The sequence below is a fragment of the Lutjanus erythropterus genome, chromosome 6 (genome assembly GCF_056507025.1).
Source record: "Lutjanus erythropterus isolate fLutEry1 chromosome 6, fLutEry1.hap2, whole genome shotgun sequence".
Lineage (NCBI taxonomy): Eukaryota > Metazoa > Chordata > Actinopteri > Lutjaniformes > Lutjanidae > Lutjanus > Lutjanus erythropterus.
In genome coordinates, this window is record NC_139322.1 from 19,899,411 (window position 1) to 19,921,084 (window position 21,674).

At 37.6% G+C, this 21,674-nt stretch overlaps 1 protein-coding gene across 1 annotated transcript; it reads left to right on the forward strand.

The window, feature by feature from the left end:
- The first annotated feature begins 10,344 nt into the window (after positions 1-10,344).
- On the forward strand, positions 10,345-21,374 carry hoxc1a (homeobox C1a). The gene is made up of 2 exons (XM_084721067.1): positions 10,345-11,229; positions 18,484-21,374. Exons 1-2 carry the CDS (start codon positions 10,692-10,694, stop codon positions 18,873-18,875), a joined length of 930 nt encoding a protein of 309 aa, XP_084577193.1. The 5' UTR covers positions 10,345-10,691; the 3' UTR covers positions 18,876-21,374.
- Positions 21,375-21,674: the final 300 nt, after the last annotated feature.

The following is a 21,674-nucleotide window of genomic DNA, read 5'->3' on the forward strand; positions in this document are numbered from 1 at the left end:
ATGCAAACAAAGCTTCATCAGTGCACAAGAGGAGTGAAATCCTCCTCATTATATCGTCATTAAGGAATTAACCCCAAGTGTGTTGCAATGAACTACTATATACACAAACGTGACATCAAACCTGAAACCATAAAACTCCATCCTCTGGAACACTTGTGCAAACTGGAGATGCAACTATTAGTTGATTTAATTGATTGGTCAATCAAAAGAAAATTAGTTGCCATCTATTTTGATCATTTATTAATCATTTCAATTATTTTTTAAGGAAAAATGTCAAGCATTTGCTGGTTCCAGCTTCTTCAATGTGAGGATTTGCTGCTTTTCTTTGTCATTTATGACAGTAAATGAAGAGTCTCTGAGGATTGGACTGTGGGTTGAACAAAAGAATCAATCTGAAGGATCACGATGGGCTCAGAAATTGTGATGAACATTTTTTTTTTTTTACATTTTTAACATTGTATAAACTAAACAATTAATTTAATAATCATAGAAAATAATCAGTAATAAAAAATAACCTTTAGTTGCAGCATTAGAACAAACTCAGTCACTTATGATCTGAATGAACAAACAATAGCACATAACATGGCATAAAAACACGTAACAATCTTACTTATGTAAAGGAAGGACTTTCTTAAAAAATGCACCTGGTTTATAAATAATGTTTGGCTTGTCTGATTTTATCAACAAAATTAAATTAAACATAGAAGAGAGGATTAAAGAAACTACATAACACTTTGGCAAATACCTTTCTCTGATATCACTCTGACAAAGAAACGTTTAGGGAATAAAGTGTAGTGCACTGGAGAAGCTCATACTGGTCTGCACCTTACTGTGTTCTGAGAGTTAGAGATATCACGGGAGAAATTAAAGCGTGTCATACTGTAAGATAAAAATGCTAAAAGTTGCCATGGCTCATTTGAACAGCGGTCCAGACCAACCAAGTTCATGACATCAGCAGAGACTGATGTGCACATCTGTTGCATCACAGACTAACAGCTTTGACTTGAATAAATTCCTTAAATATTTGAATTCCTGCGTGCATTGTTCTCACAGTTTTGTCCCAACCTTATGGGCTGGACTGCGACATCTGCTCCTGCAGAATAATTGGGATGAACACAATGTTAAAGATTATGATAAATAATTTTCGGTCATTCTTTAAATCATTTTGTTTAGAGAAATACTTGTCAGCGCCTTGAGGAAGAAAGAAAGATTTTGCACAGATTTCAGGCTGCAGATGTCTTTTCCATTCAAATTATTATGTTTGAAAATGTAATGACTTGTATGATGAAAATGGCAGAAGTAAAACCTTCCCATAGTGTGACCGTTACATGCAATACTTTGGTCCATTGTTGAGCAAAAGCCTGAACTTTTATGCTTGGCCTTTAGAAGGTTTTGTTCTCTTTATGACCTATTAACCTTCTCAGCCTTCTCCCTCCACAGTAGTAACTGCTGCCCACCAGTCTCTCCAGGTGCTTGTTGCTCAAGATGATTGTTAAGTATCAATTTCCTGTGTCACCTTTATGGGTTTTATTTATTTGTCTGCTCCTTCATGTGGAACAGAGCCTGAGCATTACTCAGGTAGATGGATTATAACTCAACTGCTACGACTCATCAATCTTGGAAATTTGACTTCCTGAATCTCATACAACTGTTACTGTCATATTACGGCACGGCATTATCAAGATCAATGACATTTTAAATGCTTCCCAGTTAAGGATGATCGGTGACAATAAAAAGGTAAGTTGGTGATGAAACTGTCTCAGCTGTGCACAGTGAGAGAGTCACTTCGCTCTCTGAGGAGCACCGGTTAAATGAATGAACTTGTAATCACAACAGTCACCCTGCTAAATGTCACATGTTGACCATTATCGATCGCTCAAGAAGTATTTAACTCCCAATGGCTTTATCACACACAATCTAATCAATGCACACTTTCTTTTCGTTGTTCTCACATAAAGAGCTGTGTGGAAAAATTTCACAGACAACAAAGGACATAAAGATAATAACATCAGCAGCATGAAAATATCTTCAAAATAAATCAGATTACTGATGTTTGGATGTTGTAGTGTATGTTTTTAGTTTGGCTTCCTGGAGACCCTGTGCCCAAAAAATAGACGTCACATAGTTTTATGTGCTTGATACCTTCACGATTTCCCTAATCTTATGAGAATTGCTAATAAACATGACTATAATAGACTAACAGGCAGACTAACTTTTCTGGGAGAAGACAGCACTGCAGTTGAACTGGCAGAAGAATATGTTACTGTACATCACAAAGCAAGACTTATTATTTCCCCTTCTTTTCTTTTCTTTAGTTTTATTCTTACTATTTAAGTCCTATTGTTCGTATCTGACTTTTTGCTTTGGCAACATTTTTGATCCAAATTGTCCTGCCAGTAAAGTCAATTCAACTGAAATTGAAATAAACATGATTTCGAACTTTTGTTTACTGCCTTAGAGATCCAGCTATCCAATATGACTAAATATACTATGTCTGCATTTATTCATATATAGCTCTCTGTTGGTGATTTGTGTTTTATGTACTGCAACTCCAAATCTTAAATAAGTCTATGGGTCTAACTGACTCAAAACATTAGTATGTTTAGTACATTAGCATCACAATGCAGGTTAACATACTGTGCATTTCTTTGTTTGAGAATGACTTTATGACAAACAAAACAAATATACAGAATATTTTTTCATGCATAACTACTATAACATATCACACTTAAAGCAGCCTATGTCTTCTTTGTTTGTAGAAGCAGTAGTTTGTGGTCATTTCTTTATTTTTTCTCATTTGTCACATGTGTAAGCTCTGTTTTTGGCCACTACACATTACCTTTTAATAATTTTATAATTAAATTTAAAGGTGCAGTATGTAATTCTGAAGAAAAATTGCTTACATACTGCACCTCTTAACAAAATTTGGTTAGTTTTGCTAATGTTATTTTAGCACACACAGCAGTGGGGTGTATGGACCCCAAACAATGATTAAGTAAAGCCAACGTCCACAAAACACAAGGGTTAAAACAAGTGGTGGAAGAAGTGAATAAAATTCTCGCATTCAAGACCTTATTTATGCAAAAGTATGTAAGTGTTATCAGAAAAATGTTCTTATTGTAAAGTATCAAAAATAAAACCATTCATTGTGCAGTAAAATGGTCCCGGTCAGTGTTTTATTATTATATGATATTTTTGGATTATTATTACTGCTGTATTTATGTGTGTGTTGCATTTTACTGCTGCAGATGTTTAAGGCTGAGTCTACAGCAGTGCATCATATTCTATAATATCATCATATGTTTGTACTCTCGCTGTGTTATGACAACCATGTTTCTCCTAAAGTCAACTTTTCATGAGCTCAGAAAACAGCCCTGTTTTCAGCTTTGTGACGAAGCATTTTCCAGCTAATCCAAGACCTTTTTTTTTTTTTTTAATATTTTACTTAAAAAAGTAGGAGTCATTTTTCAACCCATAAAGGAACAGTTCATCCTTCAGTTTATCAGAAAAAATCAAAATCAACACATTTGGAGATATATTGTTTTCACTAGACAGGAAATATTTGCCTCTGGAATATAGTGGAGTAGAAATATAAAGGTGCATAAAATGGAAACACTTCAGTAAAGCACAAGGACCTCAAATTTGTATTTAAGGTCAGTTCTTGACTAAATTTATTTAGTTATATTCCCCCACTGGATAAAACTGGGACTGGCACTTTTATTTTGTTGACTACATGAATAATCCTTGCAGAACCTCATTTGTTAAGACGAAACATTTCTGAACCAGCAATAACTCATGCTGTGCAGCCAAACGTTGTTCTGAGCCAGATAACTTTATTTTAGATTCTACTTCAGAGACCAAAGTTTCCAAAGATACAAAACATGTCAGCCTGAATTTTGGGGTAAATGTTTATAAAAATGATGCACGAGATATCTAGAATATTTCCATTTGATGGAATATGCAGCCATAAAATTCATGGATTCTTGGATTTGAATATTTCACATGACATCATATGACTTAAGTGCAGAGCAGGAACAAGCTGATGCAGATTATATGAAACTGTCAGACAGTGTGAATAACCTTAAAGCTACTAATTACTTACTTTTGTTTTACTTTTGATGTCTGTCTTTTATTTCCAATTGAATACTTAAGCGAATAAAGACAATAAACTAATATTTGTATGTTGTATATTAGTATACTCTATATCAGCTTCAGTCAGGCTCTGAAATGTTCACTCTGAAACCACAAACTAGTTCAAAATTGACTTGCATTTCTGTCTCATTTTGTGATTTGGTGGCAATTTTTGGAAAAATGTAAGCAATGTACACTTCAAATCAAGATACATCTGGCACAGTTACTGAAAATCTTGAAAATAAGGTCATATTTGTGCCAGCTGCTCATAATCAAAGAGTGAGAATGTCTTTCTAGACACCATTTTGCTCTGAAAATAAACAATTGTGGCACAAAGAGGGCACCAAAGGAGGGGAATATTAATTTGGATATATTGGATGTATTAGACATATATCCAAATCCTTATTTATCAAGACTTCTAACTTTCAAACCGTTCAAAGGTTGACATTTTTCCTTTTTTGACTGCAGTAATAATCCCTCCTGAACCTCAACAGAAGATTAGTGCTTTATTAATACAGTGTCATTTTTCTATCAGGATTTAGCTATTAACCATGATTAGCATGCACAGTAGACTACTGAGCTGCATTGTGAACAAGCAGGGGATGTTTAAGCAGAAAAAAAAATTAAAAACCACTCCCTCTCTTTCCCTGCAGCGAAAACAATGCTGTACGAGGGAGAATATTGCAGACTGTGCTGCAATGATGAACATTTCCTCCTGTTTCATGTTTAACCCTGCTCATTTCCCACAGTAAGAACTCCGGAAACACACAAGTGTGCACAGCAGCTTGGGGGGGAGATGACTGATGGCTTGTTGTCATGATGTTTGGGATTCTGCCGACTCGAAGCCTCTTGGCTCACTGAAGCTGTGATGCGCTGCAGTACATACTACAGGCTATTGTTGAAAAGTCCTGGTATTAGCAAGGTATTGCTTCATTGTCACAGTGTTGAGCCTGTGCAGAATGCAGTTATCTGTAATGTCCCCGGCCATTTGCACAGTAGTTGCATTGGATTTATGATTATGGTTCATGTTCTGTGACAGATTTCATAGCATTCAACAACGAGGCAAGGACAATTATTAGAATTTCACACCGTGAGTGGATGGATTTTTTTGTTTTCAGGTGGTATTCCCTGGATTGTGTGTGGGCCTAAGCTAAACCTTACTTCTAACATCACTATTTTTCAAAAATGTCAATATTTGAGAAACACAGACACGCTCTATCAATCATATAGATAGCCATTCTTCAACCAGTCAATGTGCCACACTTGAATATCTGTGTCTACGCTGCTCTGACCCTTTCTCTCTGCACTGTAGGAAAAATCATACAAGAATTTAGTGGAATCAACTATTCTTTTCTCATGAACTTAACTTAAATATGCAAGTTCTATTTTTTAAAGTAAGTTAAACTTAGAATTTCAACTATTCATTTTCAGAACAGTTCAGAACTCAGAAACATGACTTCTTGGAACTTAAAGTCTTTTGATTTGAAATGATGAGTTGAATAAATTCACTGTACAGAGTTCAATCGACTCATTAGATTAAGTTTCTACAGCAACATGATCATCAGACTTCATGCACTGTTTGAGAGACTCTTCTTTTTTTTTTTTTTACAGTTTGAAGAAAACAAATATGATGTAAACTCGCAGTGTATCACTAATACACTTTAAGATAAGTCATGGTTGCCTGTTTTCACAATAATGAAAACAGTGTGAACCATGATGAAGGTTAGTATTGAGCTCAGTCTCCACCATCTTACACTTAAAATTTAATAAATTCACTGGAAGCAGCTTCACCAGCTTCCATCAGAAGCAGCTGAAGTCTAAGTTTTGTGTACATTAGGGATTTTGATGATTTATCATTAATTGATTAATTGCCATAATGAATTTAACAAATCAAAAACAATGTATGTTTGTGTACCATTTCTCCAGAGCTCACAGGTTTTCTCATTGTTTGGTTTGGTCTGCCTTGTTAGTCTAGAAACGGCAGTAATTGTGACCCATTTGTTTGGCGGAGCTGTTCGGCAAATTGGGACAGTCAGACAAGAGCTTTATTGTTTCATTATTCTGTTTGTTTAAATTGCTCGTGCTTCATGAATTAATGTTTTGCATATGGTGCAAGAATTGTTTAAGTATAACTTTAAATGAAAAAAAATATGAGCCTTTTCTATCTTATTAATTATTAGTGATTAGATTCACCGATTGTTATCGTTCTCATCTATTGGTTAAGGAAAATGCACAAAATTTGTAACCATAGTGTGCATGAAGAAGTGAGGTTTCAAACAAATATCAAATTTGTCTGGCATGTTCGTCAGTGTGACTGAAGGGTTGTTGGTTCAACTTAATATCTTAAGCTTACGCAATACGTTTTTAAACTACAACTGAATTAATATCAAGTCTATATGACTAGAAAAGTTCATTTGTTTTGAAACATTACAAAATCACCTCAACTTGTCAGTTCAAATTCAGTCAACTTAAAATATTATGGCAGCCAGGACACTAACTTTTTTAAGTTGAAACAAATTATGTCTTAAACTTTGTCCTCCCTGCAATATTAGATCTCAGTCATAATGCCACATTGATGAACCTGAGCTTCATAAACATGGCATAGATGGTTCCCGTCCTGAATGGAACTGCATTAACGGCAGTGACCTCTCATGCTGGTGGTGACAGTCGTCTGTCAGCACTGGTTAATTCCCAGTCTTGTGAGGGTCAAGAGCTGATGTATAATGAGGCTTGACAGTGTTGGAGGGCCAGACAAGGGTCTGGTGTCAACAGAGGCGTCAGGATGAGGGTTCAATTCAAACCACGGAGGTAATCCGAGCACGGACAGCACTGATCCCAGGGCCTCGACCGCCTATTGACACACATCAGAGCATGGACGCAAAACAAATTAGCATCAGTCAATATTCTCTCCCTCTGTCCTGCCTCCTGACACAGCCACCCAAGTGCCGCCATGTTTACCTCACCTCCAGTCAAAACAATAGAGACAATGGTGAGCATGATGGAAAATGCCAGCACTGAGCTTTTAGGGGTGCAGAATTTAGTTTGAGGGAAATTCAGATTTGTAGGATCCATTTTCACCTAAATAGTGGGATTATTCTTATTTCTGGAGCCATCTCATGCAAAATTTGTGGTTTAGGGGGTACAAGCTGTCCAGAGGAAGGAGCCTCTGCAGCTACAGATCATTTGTGTTGTTTTTGTTTTATGTGATAATATAACTTCTGTTGCATAAAGGTGCTGGGCAGTGATGTGGAACAGCACTTCAAATATGCTAATCAAACATATGGCACAAACACGGATTGCTGTTCTTGTCCTACAAGATAAAAAGGTTACTTGGTTTTAAATGTAATTTGAATACGTCCAAGGGGCTGTAATAGGCTGAGGCTGCTGCATTTTTAAAAATTCGTTTGCATATAAGAGGAAAGCAGAGATTGCTCACACCTGTTTTTTTTTTTTTTGTCTCTCTTCTTCTTCCTCTTCTTTTCCCCTCTCTGCAACCCCTTCCCCTCCCCTCCTCCTTCCCCTCCCTCTGCTGAAAGCCATTACAGAAATACAATTTCTAATACCTCCGCACAGGTCTTCGATCGACTGCAAACAAATTTATATTCAGGCGGTAAACAGAAAGCTGCAGAGATTTATTTATTGAGTGTGGAGGAGAGAAACAAGCTAGCGTGTGAACCCTGAGTAACCTCCGAGCTGACATGAAGATGGATCAGTGCAACCTGCAAATGCATGGAGAGAAGGGATATATTGCACTCAGTCATTCAGCACATCGCTGCCTGTAGAATCCCATTAACTCCCACAGCTGGGACCATATTTCTGTGTTGTAAGAATGCAGTTAGAAGTTGTTCATTACGCTGAATTATTTTGTAATTACTGCGGACTTAAAAGACATAGGATACATTGTTCAAATAAAACGATAAGATCGGTAAGTTTAGGTTTTTGTCAAACCTTGTGGCTGCTAGTTTTGTACAGTTAACGGAGACTGAAATCTAATGACAACAAAAGCAATAATAATAATAATAATAATAATAATAATCGTCTGCATGTTGTGACTTTCAATCATTGAAGTCATCATCTAATCATAAATATTACATTATTTTTTATTGACTGATCTATGGCAAATAAATAAGTCCAGTTAACTGTAGATAAATAAGAAATATGTTGTACTAAATATATTAATGTCAACATCATTGGTCGTCTAATGGTACATCCGCTATCAGGCATGATATTTTTTTTTTTAATTAAAGTTTTCTTTGCAATTGTTGGATTTCTTGAACATATAAGACGCCATCTTTTTACTTCAAAATTGAAAGCAGATCAATTAAACAGTTTTGAGAATAGACATTAACTCTGGGCACTGCCATTGACATGTGGAATTAAATATTATTAGCTTTATTCATTCCTGTCATTTCAAAGTTATGCGAGCAGGCTGAGCGACACGCAGTGATGTGTGTATTTGAAAGTAGGTCACCAGACTTCAGGAAAAAAAAAAGAAAGAAAAGAAAAAAGAAAGAAACTTGTGTTGCACTGTGGAGCTCCTTGACATTTTCACTTCTGTACTGGAGGTGAAAACACTGGACTGAGTTTCTACTGTTGCACCAAAACAGTGACCAGTTGCATTATTATATTTTTAACAGAGCGGTGCAGACCTACCAATCCAGGATTTCTATGTATTATTTTCAGCTCATCTGTACATGCAGTTAATCTTTGTTTCTGTCACTCAAGTTTAAATAGCAGCATGTTGCTTTGTTTGCACATGCATGAAAAGTATCACACGGTGATTCCCTCCTGAGTAAACACATAGATGTGTTTGGAAAAGAAACTGACTTTTTGGGCTCTGTTTAGCAGACATAGTAACGCTCTATTATTTGGCGGAGGGATCAGTTAGTACAGCCGACGCTCGTCCTCACTGTCAGTTGTTCGCCTAGAACTTCTTGTTTTGCCACTCAAGTTTAAATAGCAGCACGAAGCTTTGATTGCACGTGTATGGAAAGTATCACACGGCGATTCATTCCTGAGTCAACGCACAGATGTGTTGGCACAAAGAGCACAGGGCTAAAAAAAATTTGGGCTCTAAATCCAGACACATATACTGGTCAGCCGATATTATTGGCCTAATATTGGCCTATATTGATATTGCCATAAATGTTGTCCAAAATTTGCCCCTTGGATTTTTTTTTAACAGAACATATTGCAGATTGTTTATTTTATCTTTGGTTTTATCAGCAGCATTTTATGTTTTATTTGATCCTTTCTCTTAACTACAGTTTTAGATGTACACATTAGAGCTGCTACTCAATTAATTGATTAGTTGCCAAGTTTTAAATTAATCAACAACAATTTGATAATTAATTTATCAGCATGAGTCACTTTTTAAGAAAAAAGGATAAATTCTCTGATTCCAGCTTATTAAAAATAAATGTGTTCAGGTTTCTTCACTCTTCTGTTACACTAAACTGAATATCTTTGTGTTGTGGACAAAACAAAACGTTTGAGGAGGTTATTTGGGGCTTTGGGAAACAGTGATCAACATTTTTCACAATTTTTTGGCAATTTATGGACCAAACAACTAATAGGTGAATAGAGAAAATAATCAACAGACAAATCAACAGTGAAAATTATTCTTAGTTGTTGCACTAATATATATTTACACATACACAGAAATGTATCTTGTTATTGAAATTATTTTACTCAAAAATATCAGCATCAGCCTCAGAAATCAGGTCGAGCTCTCCTGTTTACCAAACATAAACCAATAAGCTCTATTTTATGGGGCGGAGGGACAGAGGAGCTACTTTAACCTGTAGATGAACATGTCCTCTCTGACAGTTTCTTGATCTCTGGTCGGAGACATTTCTTTTTTGTATTTGTTCGAGGCTAATTACAAATCTGCTGCCGCTGAACTTCTAAATACCAGCTGTCACGACCTCTGAACCCATTAAGTGTGCCTTTCACATGACCTAAGCCCTCTGCTAAAGAGGGCCTCGGGTTTTTCAAGAAGCCTTACCAGATTTGCATAATCCATTAGCTGCATCAATGTGGCTCTATATTATGCTAATTCAGCTTTTGGGAACAGAAGTTTTCATTGTTGTGGTGAAAAATAATCAAAATACCAGAATTTGACCCAAAACACATTTCTCTCTCGAGGCCACGCATGATACTAACATGTGTGACATCATAGCCTACCTGTCTGCAGGTAGGTGAGAGGCCCATGAAGGCCCTCATGATGATGTTGATGATGAAGATGATGGGATGTTTGTAGTTTTTTGCTGTGGCCTGCATGGTGCCACTCATTAAAACGTTGACCTGGACTGAGTTTCTCGGCTTCATCAGTGTTTGTCCTCTCGGATGACAGAGATGTCCAGCTATTGGCCGAGACCAGGAGGGCACGTCATCTCCATCAATCAGGGACTACTGCTGTTTCTCCTCTGAGGAATGTCCCCATGCACGGTCGTCCAGCAGCCGCCTGCCTGACTGTCCATGCGTTACTGGATGCATGAGAGGCCGGGCAATAAGTGAACCCCCCGTCCAATGATTATGCAGCAGGGGGAGATGTGATAATGACTTCCTATCAAGAGTTAACGGCCGAAGGGGAGAGTAGCCCTCTGTTCACGGGCTGCTGCCGAGCAAAAGAGGTCATAAACCGGGACCTGGACGGCAGCAGGACTCATCCTGAGGAGGGGAAACTGGAGGTTGAATTTAACTCACCGCATCCCCGTTACTTAACTCTCTCCAACAGTTTGACTCTGTGCACCTCTTTGGACAGCCCTCCTCCACCTCCTCCTCCACTGACTCTGGAGGGTTTCTCGACACCGGCCTGCCCCCACTCGTACCGTGTCCCCTGGCGGTGCAGGGCGCAGGGGCAGCAGGGCTCTCCAGGACGCGGATACTGCGCGTCAGACAACAACGAGACGCTACAGTCCGGGTGTGGGTCACTTCCAGAGCACATTCAAATCTACTCCCACAATAATGGCCCCGAGATTCACGTCGCCGTGGGGAGCTCAGCTGCAGCCTCGGAGTGTAACGTAGCTGATGTGGATGTAAACAGTAAAACTTTTGAGTGGATGAGAGTGAAGAGGAGTCAGCAGCACCGGGCGGGTAAGTTTTTGTCACGGGAGACTGAGCACGAGAGAAAGGGGAAAGCAACCTCGAAATATTAAATGAAATGTTCAGGATAAATGAATTTATGTTTAATTTAAGTTATGTATAACTTTCATTCAAAGTTGAGAAAGTTTGAGCGAAGTTTTCACTTCAAGATGGGCGTTTTTTGTTCGTCAGCGTACACAAAATCCTCCGTCACCAACGAACCAAAGTTACGTTTTAAAAACATCCACTTGTTCTAATTTGTCAAAGCAACAAAACGTTTGAATGGCAGCAGTAGCTGTTTACTCTCCACATTTGAATATGCACATAAGCACTCGGTTAATATTTCCGTAACGGTGCCATGTTCATGTCTGTTAGGTTGTTTAACATATTCGCTCCACCTACTGTTGCGATCAGCATTTAGCAGAAGTGGAAAGTAACAAAGTACATTTACTCAAGTACAGTGTTGAGATACACATGAGCTAACTATTATCCTTTTCTTTTTATTTTCTTCTTCTTTTTTTTTCTGCAAAACGTTTATTTAAGTCAGGGTTTCTGAAACTTTGTAATGTCAAAGACCTCCACAATAGATTTTTTTTTCTGAAGGAATCCCCTCTAAGTATTTTTTTATTTTTTGGTTTGAAGATCATAATCAATCAATGGTTAAATTTGGATCACTTTAATAAGCCTGTTATCTCTTCCCTTGTTGTTCCAACTTCCAAAAAATGTGATAAAAGTTAAAATACTCTTTTCCTCATTCTACTAGTGACCCCATCAGTCTCAAGGATCCCTGTTGGTCCACAGACCCCAGATTTAACTGATAAAGTTACTAGTTACTTTGATTTTACATACAAAAGACATGATCAACTTATGAAATATCATGTATCTTTATACATTTAAGGTTCCACAGATCCTAACAGGTGTTTTCACTTAAGATATGCTGGCATATCATGAGGTAATGTCAGTGTATATGTTATAACAATGATAAACACTACAAGGAAAAGCAACAGAAGTACTGGAAAAATATTTTATTTATCTTGTTGAGCATGATAATGACTTACGTGTACAAATGATTAGCTCTTGTGAATAAGATTTAAAAAATATAGTCTTTCAGGATCTTGGAGTCTCCAAATCTCCAAACACTCTGAAAAGGATCATTTTTCCCTCTGGAGTGCTTTTACTTCTAGTAAAAGTACATTTTGCTGGTATTTTTTACTCAAGTGGAATTTTGAATCCAGGACTTCAACTTGTAGCAGAGTATGTTTACACTGTGGTATTTTTACTTTTACTTAAGTAAAGGATATGAATACTTCTTCCACCACTGTACACAAAAGGAAGGAGGGTGAGTGTACAGTAAAAGGCCTTCTGCTCAGCCACAGTGTATATTCAAACCCAGAAAACAATCAATTATTTACCCTTGCCCTTACTAACCAGCAGCCTTTGAATAATGCAACAGACCACTGGCTGTCTAGACTCACAGGAAGTTGAGTAAAACTTACTCTTGTAAGCTGGAGTGCTCCCTGAGTATTGATTAGTTGTCTGTTTGTAATGAAAGCCCTTGTGTATTGATTTCAGTTTGCAGCACCTTTACATGTGTCCACCTTTTTAACATAATTGCTGTCACAGATCATCATTTCCCTGACTGATGAGTCCTGGGCAGAGAGCCCACAGAAGAATACATCCCAGCCTTTAGAAAAAAAAAAAAAAAAATACCGATAGCCTACTAATGTGAAAAATGCCTATCAATCCTCAATTTTATGTGAGTTATAGTATCTTATATAGATCCTTCATTCGATCAATAATGTCAGTTGACTGACTGGCCACTGTTCTTTGGTTGGGTTTCATAAATTTTACATGGATGAAGATTTACTACAATGGTGGTCCAGTCTTATTTTTTTCCCCACAGTACAGTCTCTGCCTGCTGTAAGGTGCTGCTGACCCAAATGTTCACTGACCAAAGATACAGGCTGGTCATTATTACCACTGAAGGCCTGAGTTCCTCTGCAAGCAGTGCAGCAACCACCAAATAGCTGCACAATTCACATCAGTATGTAAAATTATGCAGACATAACCCATCATCTCTTATGACGCTGCATAGGGCCACAACCAGGGGTGGAAGTAACTAATTACAACTACTCAAATTATTGTAATTAGATATTTTTGGATACTTGTTCTTCTGTGAGTCTTATATCACAATTAATCATATCACAATTAAGTACTGAATGGGTCTATAAGTTGAATTCATATCAAAACATTTCATTTACGAGTCATTTGTTGTAAATTAGGCTAAACGGACCGATGAGAACCATGACATATGGACAGGAAAAGAAAAAAACAACAACCCTGCAGCAGGCACAGGTCTGAGGAGGTGAGCATGCTCACTGACCAGAACAGAGCAGGACTGATTTAGACCGAAGATTTGCAGAAACAGAAACCCCTTTCTGTTGAATGCCTGCTACTGATAATACATTACAAATCAGCAGTTAAAAAGTAACTAACAATCTGACTAGTTTATGAGAAGAAGACTGTACTTTTACTGAAGTATTTTTAACACCAGTACTTTCACTTATAGTTGAGTAATAGTAGTGTAACAGTACTTGGACCAAGGTACAGATTTTAAGTACTCTTTCAATGGTGGCTGCAACCAATGATTACTGTCACTTATTGTTTCAATTTATTGATTAGTTGTTTGTTCTATAATGTATCAGAAAATGGTGAAAAATGTCGATCAGGGTTTCCCAAAGCCCGGCATGATGTCCTCAAATGTCTTGTATTGTCCACAACCCAAATATATTATGTTTACATTTAACAGTCAGAAAATTCCAACTTTTTTTCTTAAAAAAAAAAAGACTCATACTGACTAATTGGTTATCAGAATAATTGCTGATTACTCTAATACTTGTCTTTATTCTTTATTTGGATACTCATTACCTTCCACAAAGCGGTCCCTAGTCCTCCCAGGGTCCGCACAAAAACAACAATAAAAAGACAATATTTTAAAATCACATGTATCAATGCGACAACAAAATGAAATATAAGCCCAAAATTTTGATCAGGAAATAAATGCTAACCAACTTGCTGAATTGTTGCACAAAATGTGATATCAACACCTCTCATTTGACCACAGTGTTGTATAATGAGACAAAGCTACCAATTCTAGCTTTTTTTTCCTTCTTGCATGCCTAAAATTCAAATTAGAGGGTAAAATGATGCATTCAACAGCTTGTGGAACATAATTTCTGATTAAGGCAGGAGTAGAGAGGCAAAAGGTGACAACACATTTGATTTGCAAGCACAATCTGACAAAAAAAAGGAATCCACTTCAAGATTGAGATTGATGGGTACTAATGTGTATTCACAAACCTTGATCAACATTTTTCTCATGATGCCGCTGTAAGAGAAGCAGTAGGTGACTTTGATTTGTCATAAATATTGCAGTGTTGTAGGAAGCAACAAACATAAAACTACAATTCCTCAAAAACTTCAGAACTGAGATTAGTGGGTAAACATTTCTCTGATGATGCCACTCTGAGAGAGACAAAAGGTGATAACAGAACCTTTGACTGGCCTAGGAGTCATTTTATTCATAAAACACATTAGCCACTCATCTGATCCAAATCCATGCACTTGAGAAAGCCATTTGCTCACACCCACCCACACACACAAAGACAGCTCCTCTCAGTACTGTCAGTATCTTTGTAACCTCTTTCTGTATCTCTCTGAAGGGGGATCATCTGTAGGAGTAACTCATTAGCGCTACTGTGTAACTTGTAAAAGAGTCATTAGTGAAAGTATGCTTTCCTCTGGAGGTTGTATTGGTTTTGGCACAACACAAAGTCTCACGTATTCTTCCATGTTGAAAGGCCTCCACAGACCTGCAGTAACCTGATCTCCTGGCTCAGTGTATATACTCCCAGTGCGTCATTCTTCAATTATGCTTTGACAGCACCTGAATTACTGTGGGCTGGATGCCCAGATGACTGAGGCAATGTGTATCGATCTATTCCTTTTCTTCTTCCCTCTCCTTGGCTTGGAAGGCCCTTCCATTCCCTTTGCTGGCTGGCTATTTTTAAGCGTGCAAGTCATTCCTCAAATATTTAGTTTGATTCCTTTATGCCTTCTGGCCGGCATCAATTCTATTATCTTTGCAGCCATTAATCAGAATGTGCATGTGATTTGCACTCCTGAAAGCTCAAGTTCATAATTACGTACAGTTCCTCTGTATTGGTTCTTCATATTTGCTGGCCTCTAATTCGCAGGCTCGCCTACTTTGACATTCATTTTCTTAAAACACAGATGTCGACATTTATCCTATAACTGACCTTTCCATCTGCTATGCTTTTCCAAGTGGCTAGAGGCCTGTTAACCTTCCTCCCTGTGAATTGTGGTGGGAGACATTGCACTACACCTGGCACACTGACTCCATTATGCAGCAGCAGCACATTTTCTCACAGGCAAAGACTCACTGACGACTTCACCCACAATGTCAGCGATGAAAAAATCAAGATATAGCTGCAGCTCCTGTCATTCATTGCACATAAGTAGCACAGATGATACTTTAATGTGTGACCCAGAAACCTCAGAGGAAAAAATGGAGACATTTGTCATTAACGCAGTGTTTGAAAGGATTTGTAAACTGTTAAACTGTCATTGACACAGAAAGGCCCAAAGGCAACTTATTAATGATTCTGATGAATACAGTTAATGGACTGTAAACTCTACCAAGATGTTTTGAATCGCCAAACATTCCTCTGACTACTTCTCTACATATCATAGTGGCACATTTTGTTCCTCTATTTGGTGAACTTTGTCTAGGGCACGTTAAAAGCATCACCTTCACAATATTAATGTGAAATGCTGGATAGAAGATGTCATGGAGTCTGTCTGGTGTGGCAAAAATATCTCTATATTTGCAGATTTAATCGCAAACAATCCTCATACATCAATATTTGTTCGGAAAAGTTCGCAAATGAAGATATTTTAACCCCAAAACATGATTATGCCATGCAAGTTAAGCACTTAACAGAATGATCTAAAGATAGCAATAGAAAAAAGTTGTTTTATTTCCAATGCTTATGATATTTTTCCAAATACATACCCTTTGTCTTTGAATGTAAGCCCATGTTAGCCTTAAATATATGGATAGATCATTTTATTATATGCATTCATTTACGTTTTTTCTTATTTTGAAAATTAATTTCAGTTTGACAGCTCTAAGGTAGATAAGATGTTTCCTGCTGCAGGGACGGCTAGTGGAGCCGGGTGAAATTGCAACCTAGGAAAGTGTCAACTCTTGCTGCATTCATCTGCGCTCGGGTGTCAGAATTTTGCTCTTGTAAATTTTCAGCCAGCCACAACCTATATACATTAAATAGATTATTCAAAACTGGGGTAGTAGCAAGCGTGGAAAGGCACCTTCTAAGATGGAAGCTACACCCAATGACACCCTCTGATCCGCCCCTGGAGACACTCAAATCTTTCAGTCAGAAGTGTCCATTCAAGTCTCTCTTTATGTTTCATGCTGTATTATGCAATGTTGTTGCACGAGATTGTATTATACTGCTGCACAGGTGTTTCTGTTATTGTGTCCACGCTTGTAGGTAACACACAATTCCCCATGCACCTGTTTTATAGCACCGAAAGAATTTGCAATGTGCCTATACACTATTGGTAAAGTTGATACCGTGGTGAAATACATCTTTGATATGCAGACAGAAAAATGGCTCCCAGGTGAAGACTTTAAATCAACAAACTGGCTCTGGGCCAAATCCTGCATATGAGGTTCTTGGAAATCATTTTATGGAATGCTTTAATATTTCTTTGACTCACTTCTTCAGTAGCAAACAAACCTTTTTTATTTTGCATTTATATTCCTCATTATCACACAAATTACCAGATAGATCTATAATAAATATAATGATGTAAATACATACTACAGGATTTTCTCTAAATAACATGCACAACAAATACAATGGACAGACTAAAAACAATTATCACTTATGCTCCACTAGGAATGTGTGTTGGTGTCTGTATCTGCAGAGACCCTGCTCTCTGTTTGTATTTTCTTATTTTATATTATTTTGCTGTACTCTGGACAGTGTGTCTCAACAATCAACTATCTTTCTGGTGCAAATTCTGCATACAGGGCTCAAATGATGTGGGGTTTCTGGGACTAATGCTGATATTGATAAGGCAGTGAAAAAAAATCAGATATTTCTATATTGCCCAATATTCTTTATACAGAATATAGAATATGTACGTAAACACACATATTTTTGCAGTGATACCTCAAACGTGTTTACCAGTCATGACAAAACTACATAATGAAGGCAGGATATTTAACAGTTTAATGATGAACTTTATGGGGCGCCCTGTTAGTTCAGCTGGTGGAGTGTGAACCCCATGGACTGTGGCTGTGAGTCCTCTACAGTGGCCCTGGTTTGATTCCAGCTTGAAGCTATTTGCTGCATGTTGCCCCCTTCTTCTCCCACTTTCCTGTCATATCTTCAGCTGTGCCATCAATTAAAAGGCACAAAAGCCCCTCCGAATAATTTAAAAATAAAAACAAACAGTGAAATTTATTGTCCAAATTGATATCAAGTCACTGACACAGTACTCTACTACTTTTAATAATATTTAACTTTAAATAATAAAAACAAAAACAAATAGAGCAAAACATATGTATATCTTAAGCCTGATTTAAGAAAAAAGAATAAAATATACACAAAATGCTGCCTTTAATGCTAACAAATAAAAACAATCTGCATTATGTCCCGGGTGAAAAAAGAGTTTTTATATTGGTGTATTTCAGAGAACATATGCAGATAACGATGTGGACTGATATAGCTGTGATAGGCTAATATCAGGCTGATGATATTGGTCAACCAATATATCAGTCAGGCTCTACCTGCATATTCTGCCTTTAATTTCTGATGATTTATACAAAAGTTACAACAGCTACATATAAATGACACTGAGCAAAGTTTATTATATAAAATCTGTCATTTTTCATCTTACTTCCTGATAATCCAGTATTTTCTCATTTCTGAAAATTTATACAAAAGTTATAACTATATATAAATTACACTGGCCAAAGTGTTCTTTATAAGATTTTCTCTTGTTTAAACTCTGTGTCATTTTTATATCTCTATTAATTTTTATTTCCTGGTTCTTGGCGTGGATAATTTTATTCAAGAGGGGTTTTGTGCTTCTTTTGTATGTAACCTCATTGATCTTTCTGACGCCTGTTTTCTGCTCCTCTGTTCCCAGCCAGGATGCACATGACCTGTGGTGCTGGGTTCAGTATTGTTGGCTCGGGCCTCGGTGGTGCTGCTCTGGAGGCTGCTGGAAGCTGCACGGATGGACATCTCTGCACGGTGAACGGGACCCCGAGGACGAGCTTCAGCACCAGGCAGCTGACCGAGCTGGAGAAGGAGTTCCACTTCAACAAGTACCTGACGCGGGCCAGGCGGGTGGAGGTGGCCAGCGCCCTGCAGCTCAGCGAGACGCAGGTGAAAGTTTGGTTTCAGAACAGACGTATGAAGCAGAAGAAATTGCAGAGAGACGCCGGGCTGCTGTGCGACCCCGCGGCAGCCGACACTGCGGACACCTGCCCCTCTCCTGGACAAAAAAAACACCACCTGCCCCTGAACTCCTCCTGAGCCGCCTGCGGGAGCTGCACCACGCGCCTGCCCTCCTGCCCGCCTGCCTGCAGATGTTTTGATTCCCGTTTGCATCGGTTTCAATCAGGCTTCACCATTATTTGCTTACCACGATGGATGCTTATCGCAAAGAAGCGCAATGGCAAGTTTCTTCATGCAAGAACGGGTCAAAACAATTTGTCATCCTGCCCGGCCTCAGACAGGCGCTCTGATTTGAATATTAAAATTCAAGTCATTCCATTGCTCGCCTATCTACACAATGTAAACGAAGAAACAAAATTATATTAATTGTCCATAGAGGAGACTATTTGTTTATTTATGTTGTGCAATTTATTCAGGAAATGACTTTACTTGGATATATTTATCTTGCAGGACATGTACTGCCTATTTTGTTTCAAACAACACGAATTATTTATTTTTATTTATATGAACACTTCATTTGATAATGTTCATTTTTATTGAAACCTAAAGAAATTATTTAATAATATATTATAATATATATAATATTTACTAAGAATTATTCAACCAAATCACACAGTTTCTTTTGCTTTTTATCAGTCAAACATCATAATTTCTTTTTATTATATCTTTACAAATCATATTTGAGGAGAAACTGAGCTGCACCTGTTGTAGACAAACATCTCCAACATGATAATAATTATCAGGCTAATTTAGCAGCAAGCAGCTTTAATGCTGCTTTAATGTTGCAGCTATATATTTTGTCCGGTTTTTAAGCTTTTCATTATCCGCCGTCCACGGAGAGATTAAAACACCATAATTGACTGATAGATTTATTGACCGAGTATTGATCCGTGGTGATCCATCTATTTGAGGCACAAATCTGGGAGCGTTTGCATGCATCTGTAACTCCACGTTAATGGGAAGCAGAAACGCCACGATCGGGAGTTGTTGTTGCGTCTTTTATTACCCCTATACATGCATCAGAAAATGATAATTTAGCTTGAACACTCATGCGGGAGGGAAGACAATAAAACGCTGCTGTCTGTGCTGTTTTGCACATCAACCAATAAATTGCGTGCGTGGCCCCAGAAGCTCCAGCAGCTAAATATTCCTTCCAGATTCACATCTCATCTCTTATAAAGTAAAATGATTGTAAACTCGGCCCTTAAACACTGTTATGTTGCCGGTATCGTCGCAATGCGTTTCTGTCATGTTAATGTCTATTCTAATATCAGGTTATGAGCCATCAGCCGCATTAATTCTCTGTGAGGGAATATTTTTGTTTAGCTTTCAATTAGCGTGTGTTTGCACTGTATATGAAGGGTAAAAGATGATATTAATGACAACAAAGAAATTCAAGATAAAGCAGGTGAGTACAGAAATAAAAATAAAAAAAAGCTAGAAATTTATTCAGAATGAATTAATTAGGTCTGTTTTAAGCAGTTTTAAACAGGCGTCCTATTGGAATTTAAATAAAATACGATATATAATAATATAATAAGACAGTGTAGTGGACGTGAAGGCTGCAAGGCCAAGCTAATGTATGCAGTCACACCAGAGTTCACCTCTCACCTCCTGACCTTTGTCTTGCCTCGGGACAACGATGACCCGGTCAGCGGCTCACGCACAGAAAGATGCACCATTAATTTGGGTGACCTCGAAGTCTGCAGCTTTTTCTTTCGTTTTCTCCTTCTTTTTTTTTTTTGCAGCAACTCCGAGAGCTTTTGTTCTGGTGGTGGGTCTGCATGTCCACACAATAATATTTCATCGAGCTGAATGAACAGAGGGGCGACCAGGCCATATGATAATTGTTCATATTATAATTCCATACCAGGCCACCACACATAATGCATTTTTTTTTTAGAGCTAACCTAATTTTTGCCCTATCTCTTATTTTAATAAGCCAAAAAATTATGCTCCTGGCTCACTTTATAAACTGGATGAAAGAGTCTTTTCACCCAATAAGTTTTTTGGATATAAACTATGGACCTACTTTTAATAGGAAAGTTGAAAAATTAAAGTTACTGGCGCATACTTAACACTTAATATGATTCCATGTCAGAGGCAGTATAAACAAAATTTAGAACAACTATTCATTACATGCCCACTTGCTTATATATTTCATGCATATCTGCTTGAATAATTTTAAGACTTTATCTCAAAAGTACGTCTTTTGTTATGTTCATCTCATTAATATAAACTGAAAGCTAGGCAGGGATGAGAGTTCAACCTTCAAGGACAGTGCAAACATTTAAAAGGGCTTCTTTTGTAATTGATACGAGTGATTTTACATAAATGTGTTGAGCCCAATTTATTTTTAAAATTTGCATTTACACAAAATACACTCCATTAAGGCTGCCTGTCTCTAAACAAAATAGTACAAATTGCAATGTTTAACAAAACCATCAAATGTGTCTGTCTTCTTTTAATGCAAATCAGTGTGCACTTGTGAAGGTTGTGATGAAGACAATGATGATGAAATGTGATGATAAAGCCGGTGAATATAAAAATGGTCTCTCATGTCCACTGTTCCTACCGAGAAGTGTGTTGGGTTGACCTTATTAGAAACTCTTTTATCATCTTGTGCAAATATGTTCCCTTGCCACATGCAGGGCTTCAAGTTACAGGTTGTAATGTGCACAGAGGATGCTTGCAGCAGGTGTGCACTCAGACTTTTTTTTCAAAAAATCCAAACTTACTTCATCACAGTTTCTGTTGTGTAATAGATTCACTCAGAAATACACAACAATTTGAAATGTGGTGAGGAAAAAAAAAACTTAATGTGAATTATAGGGATGAGGTGAAGGTGAAAAGAAGGGTTGATTTATTTTGGGTGAA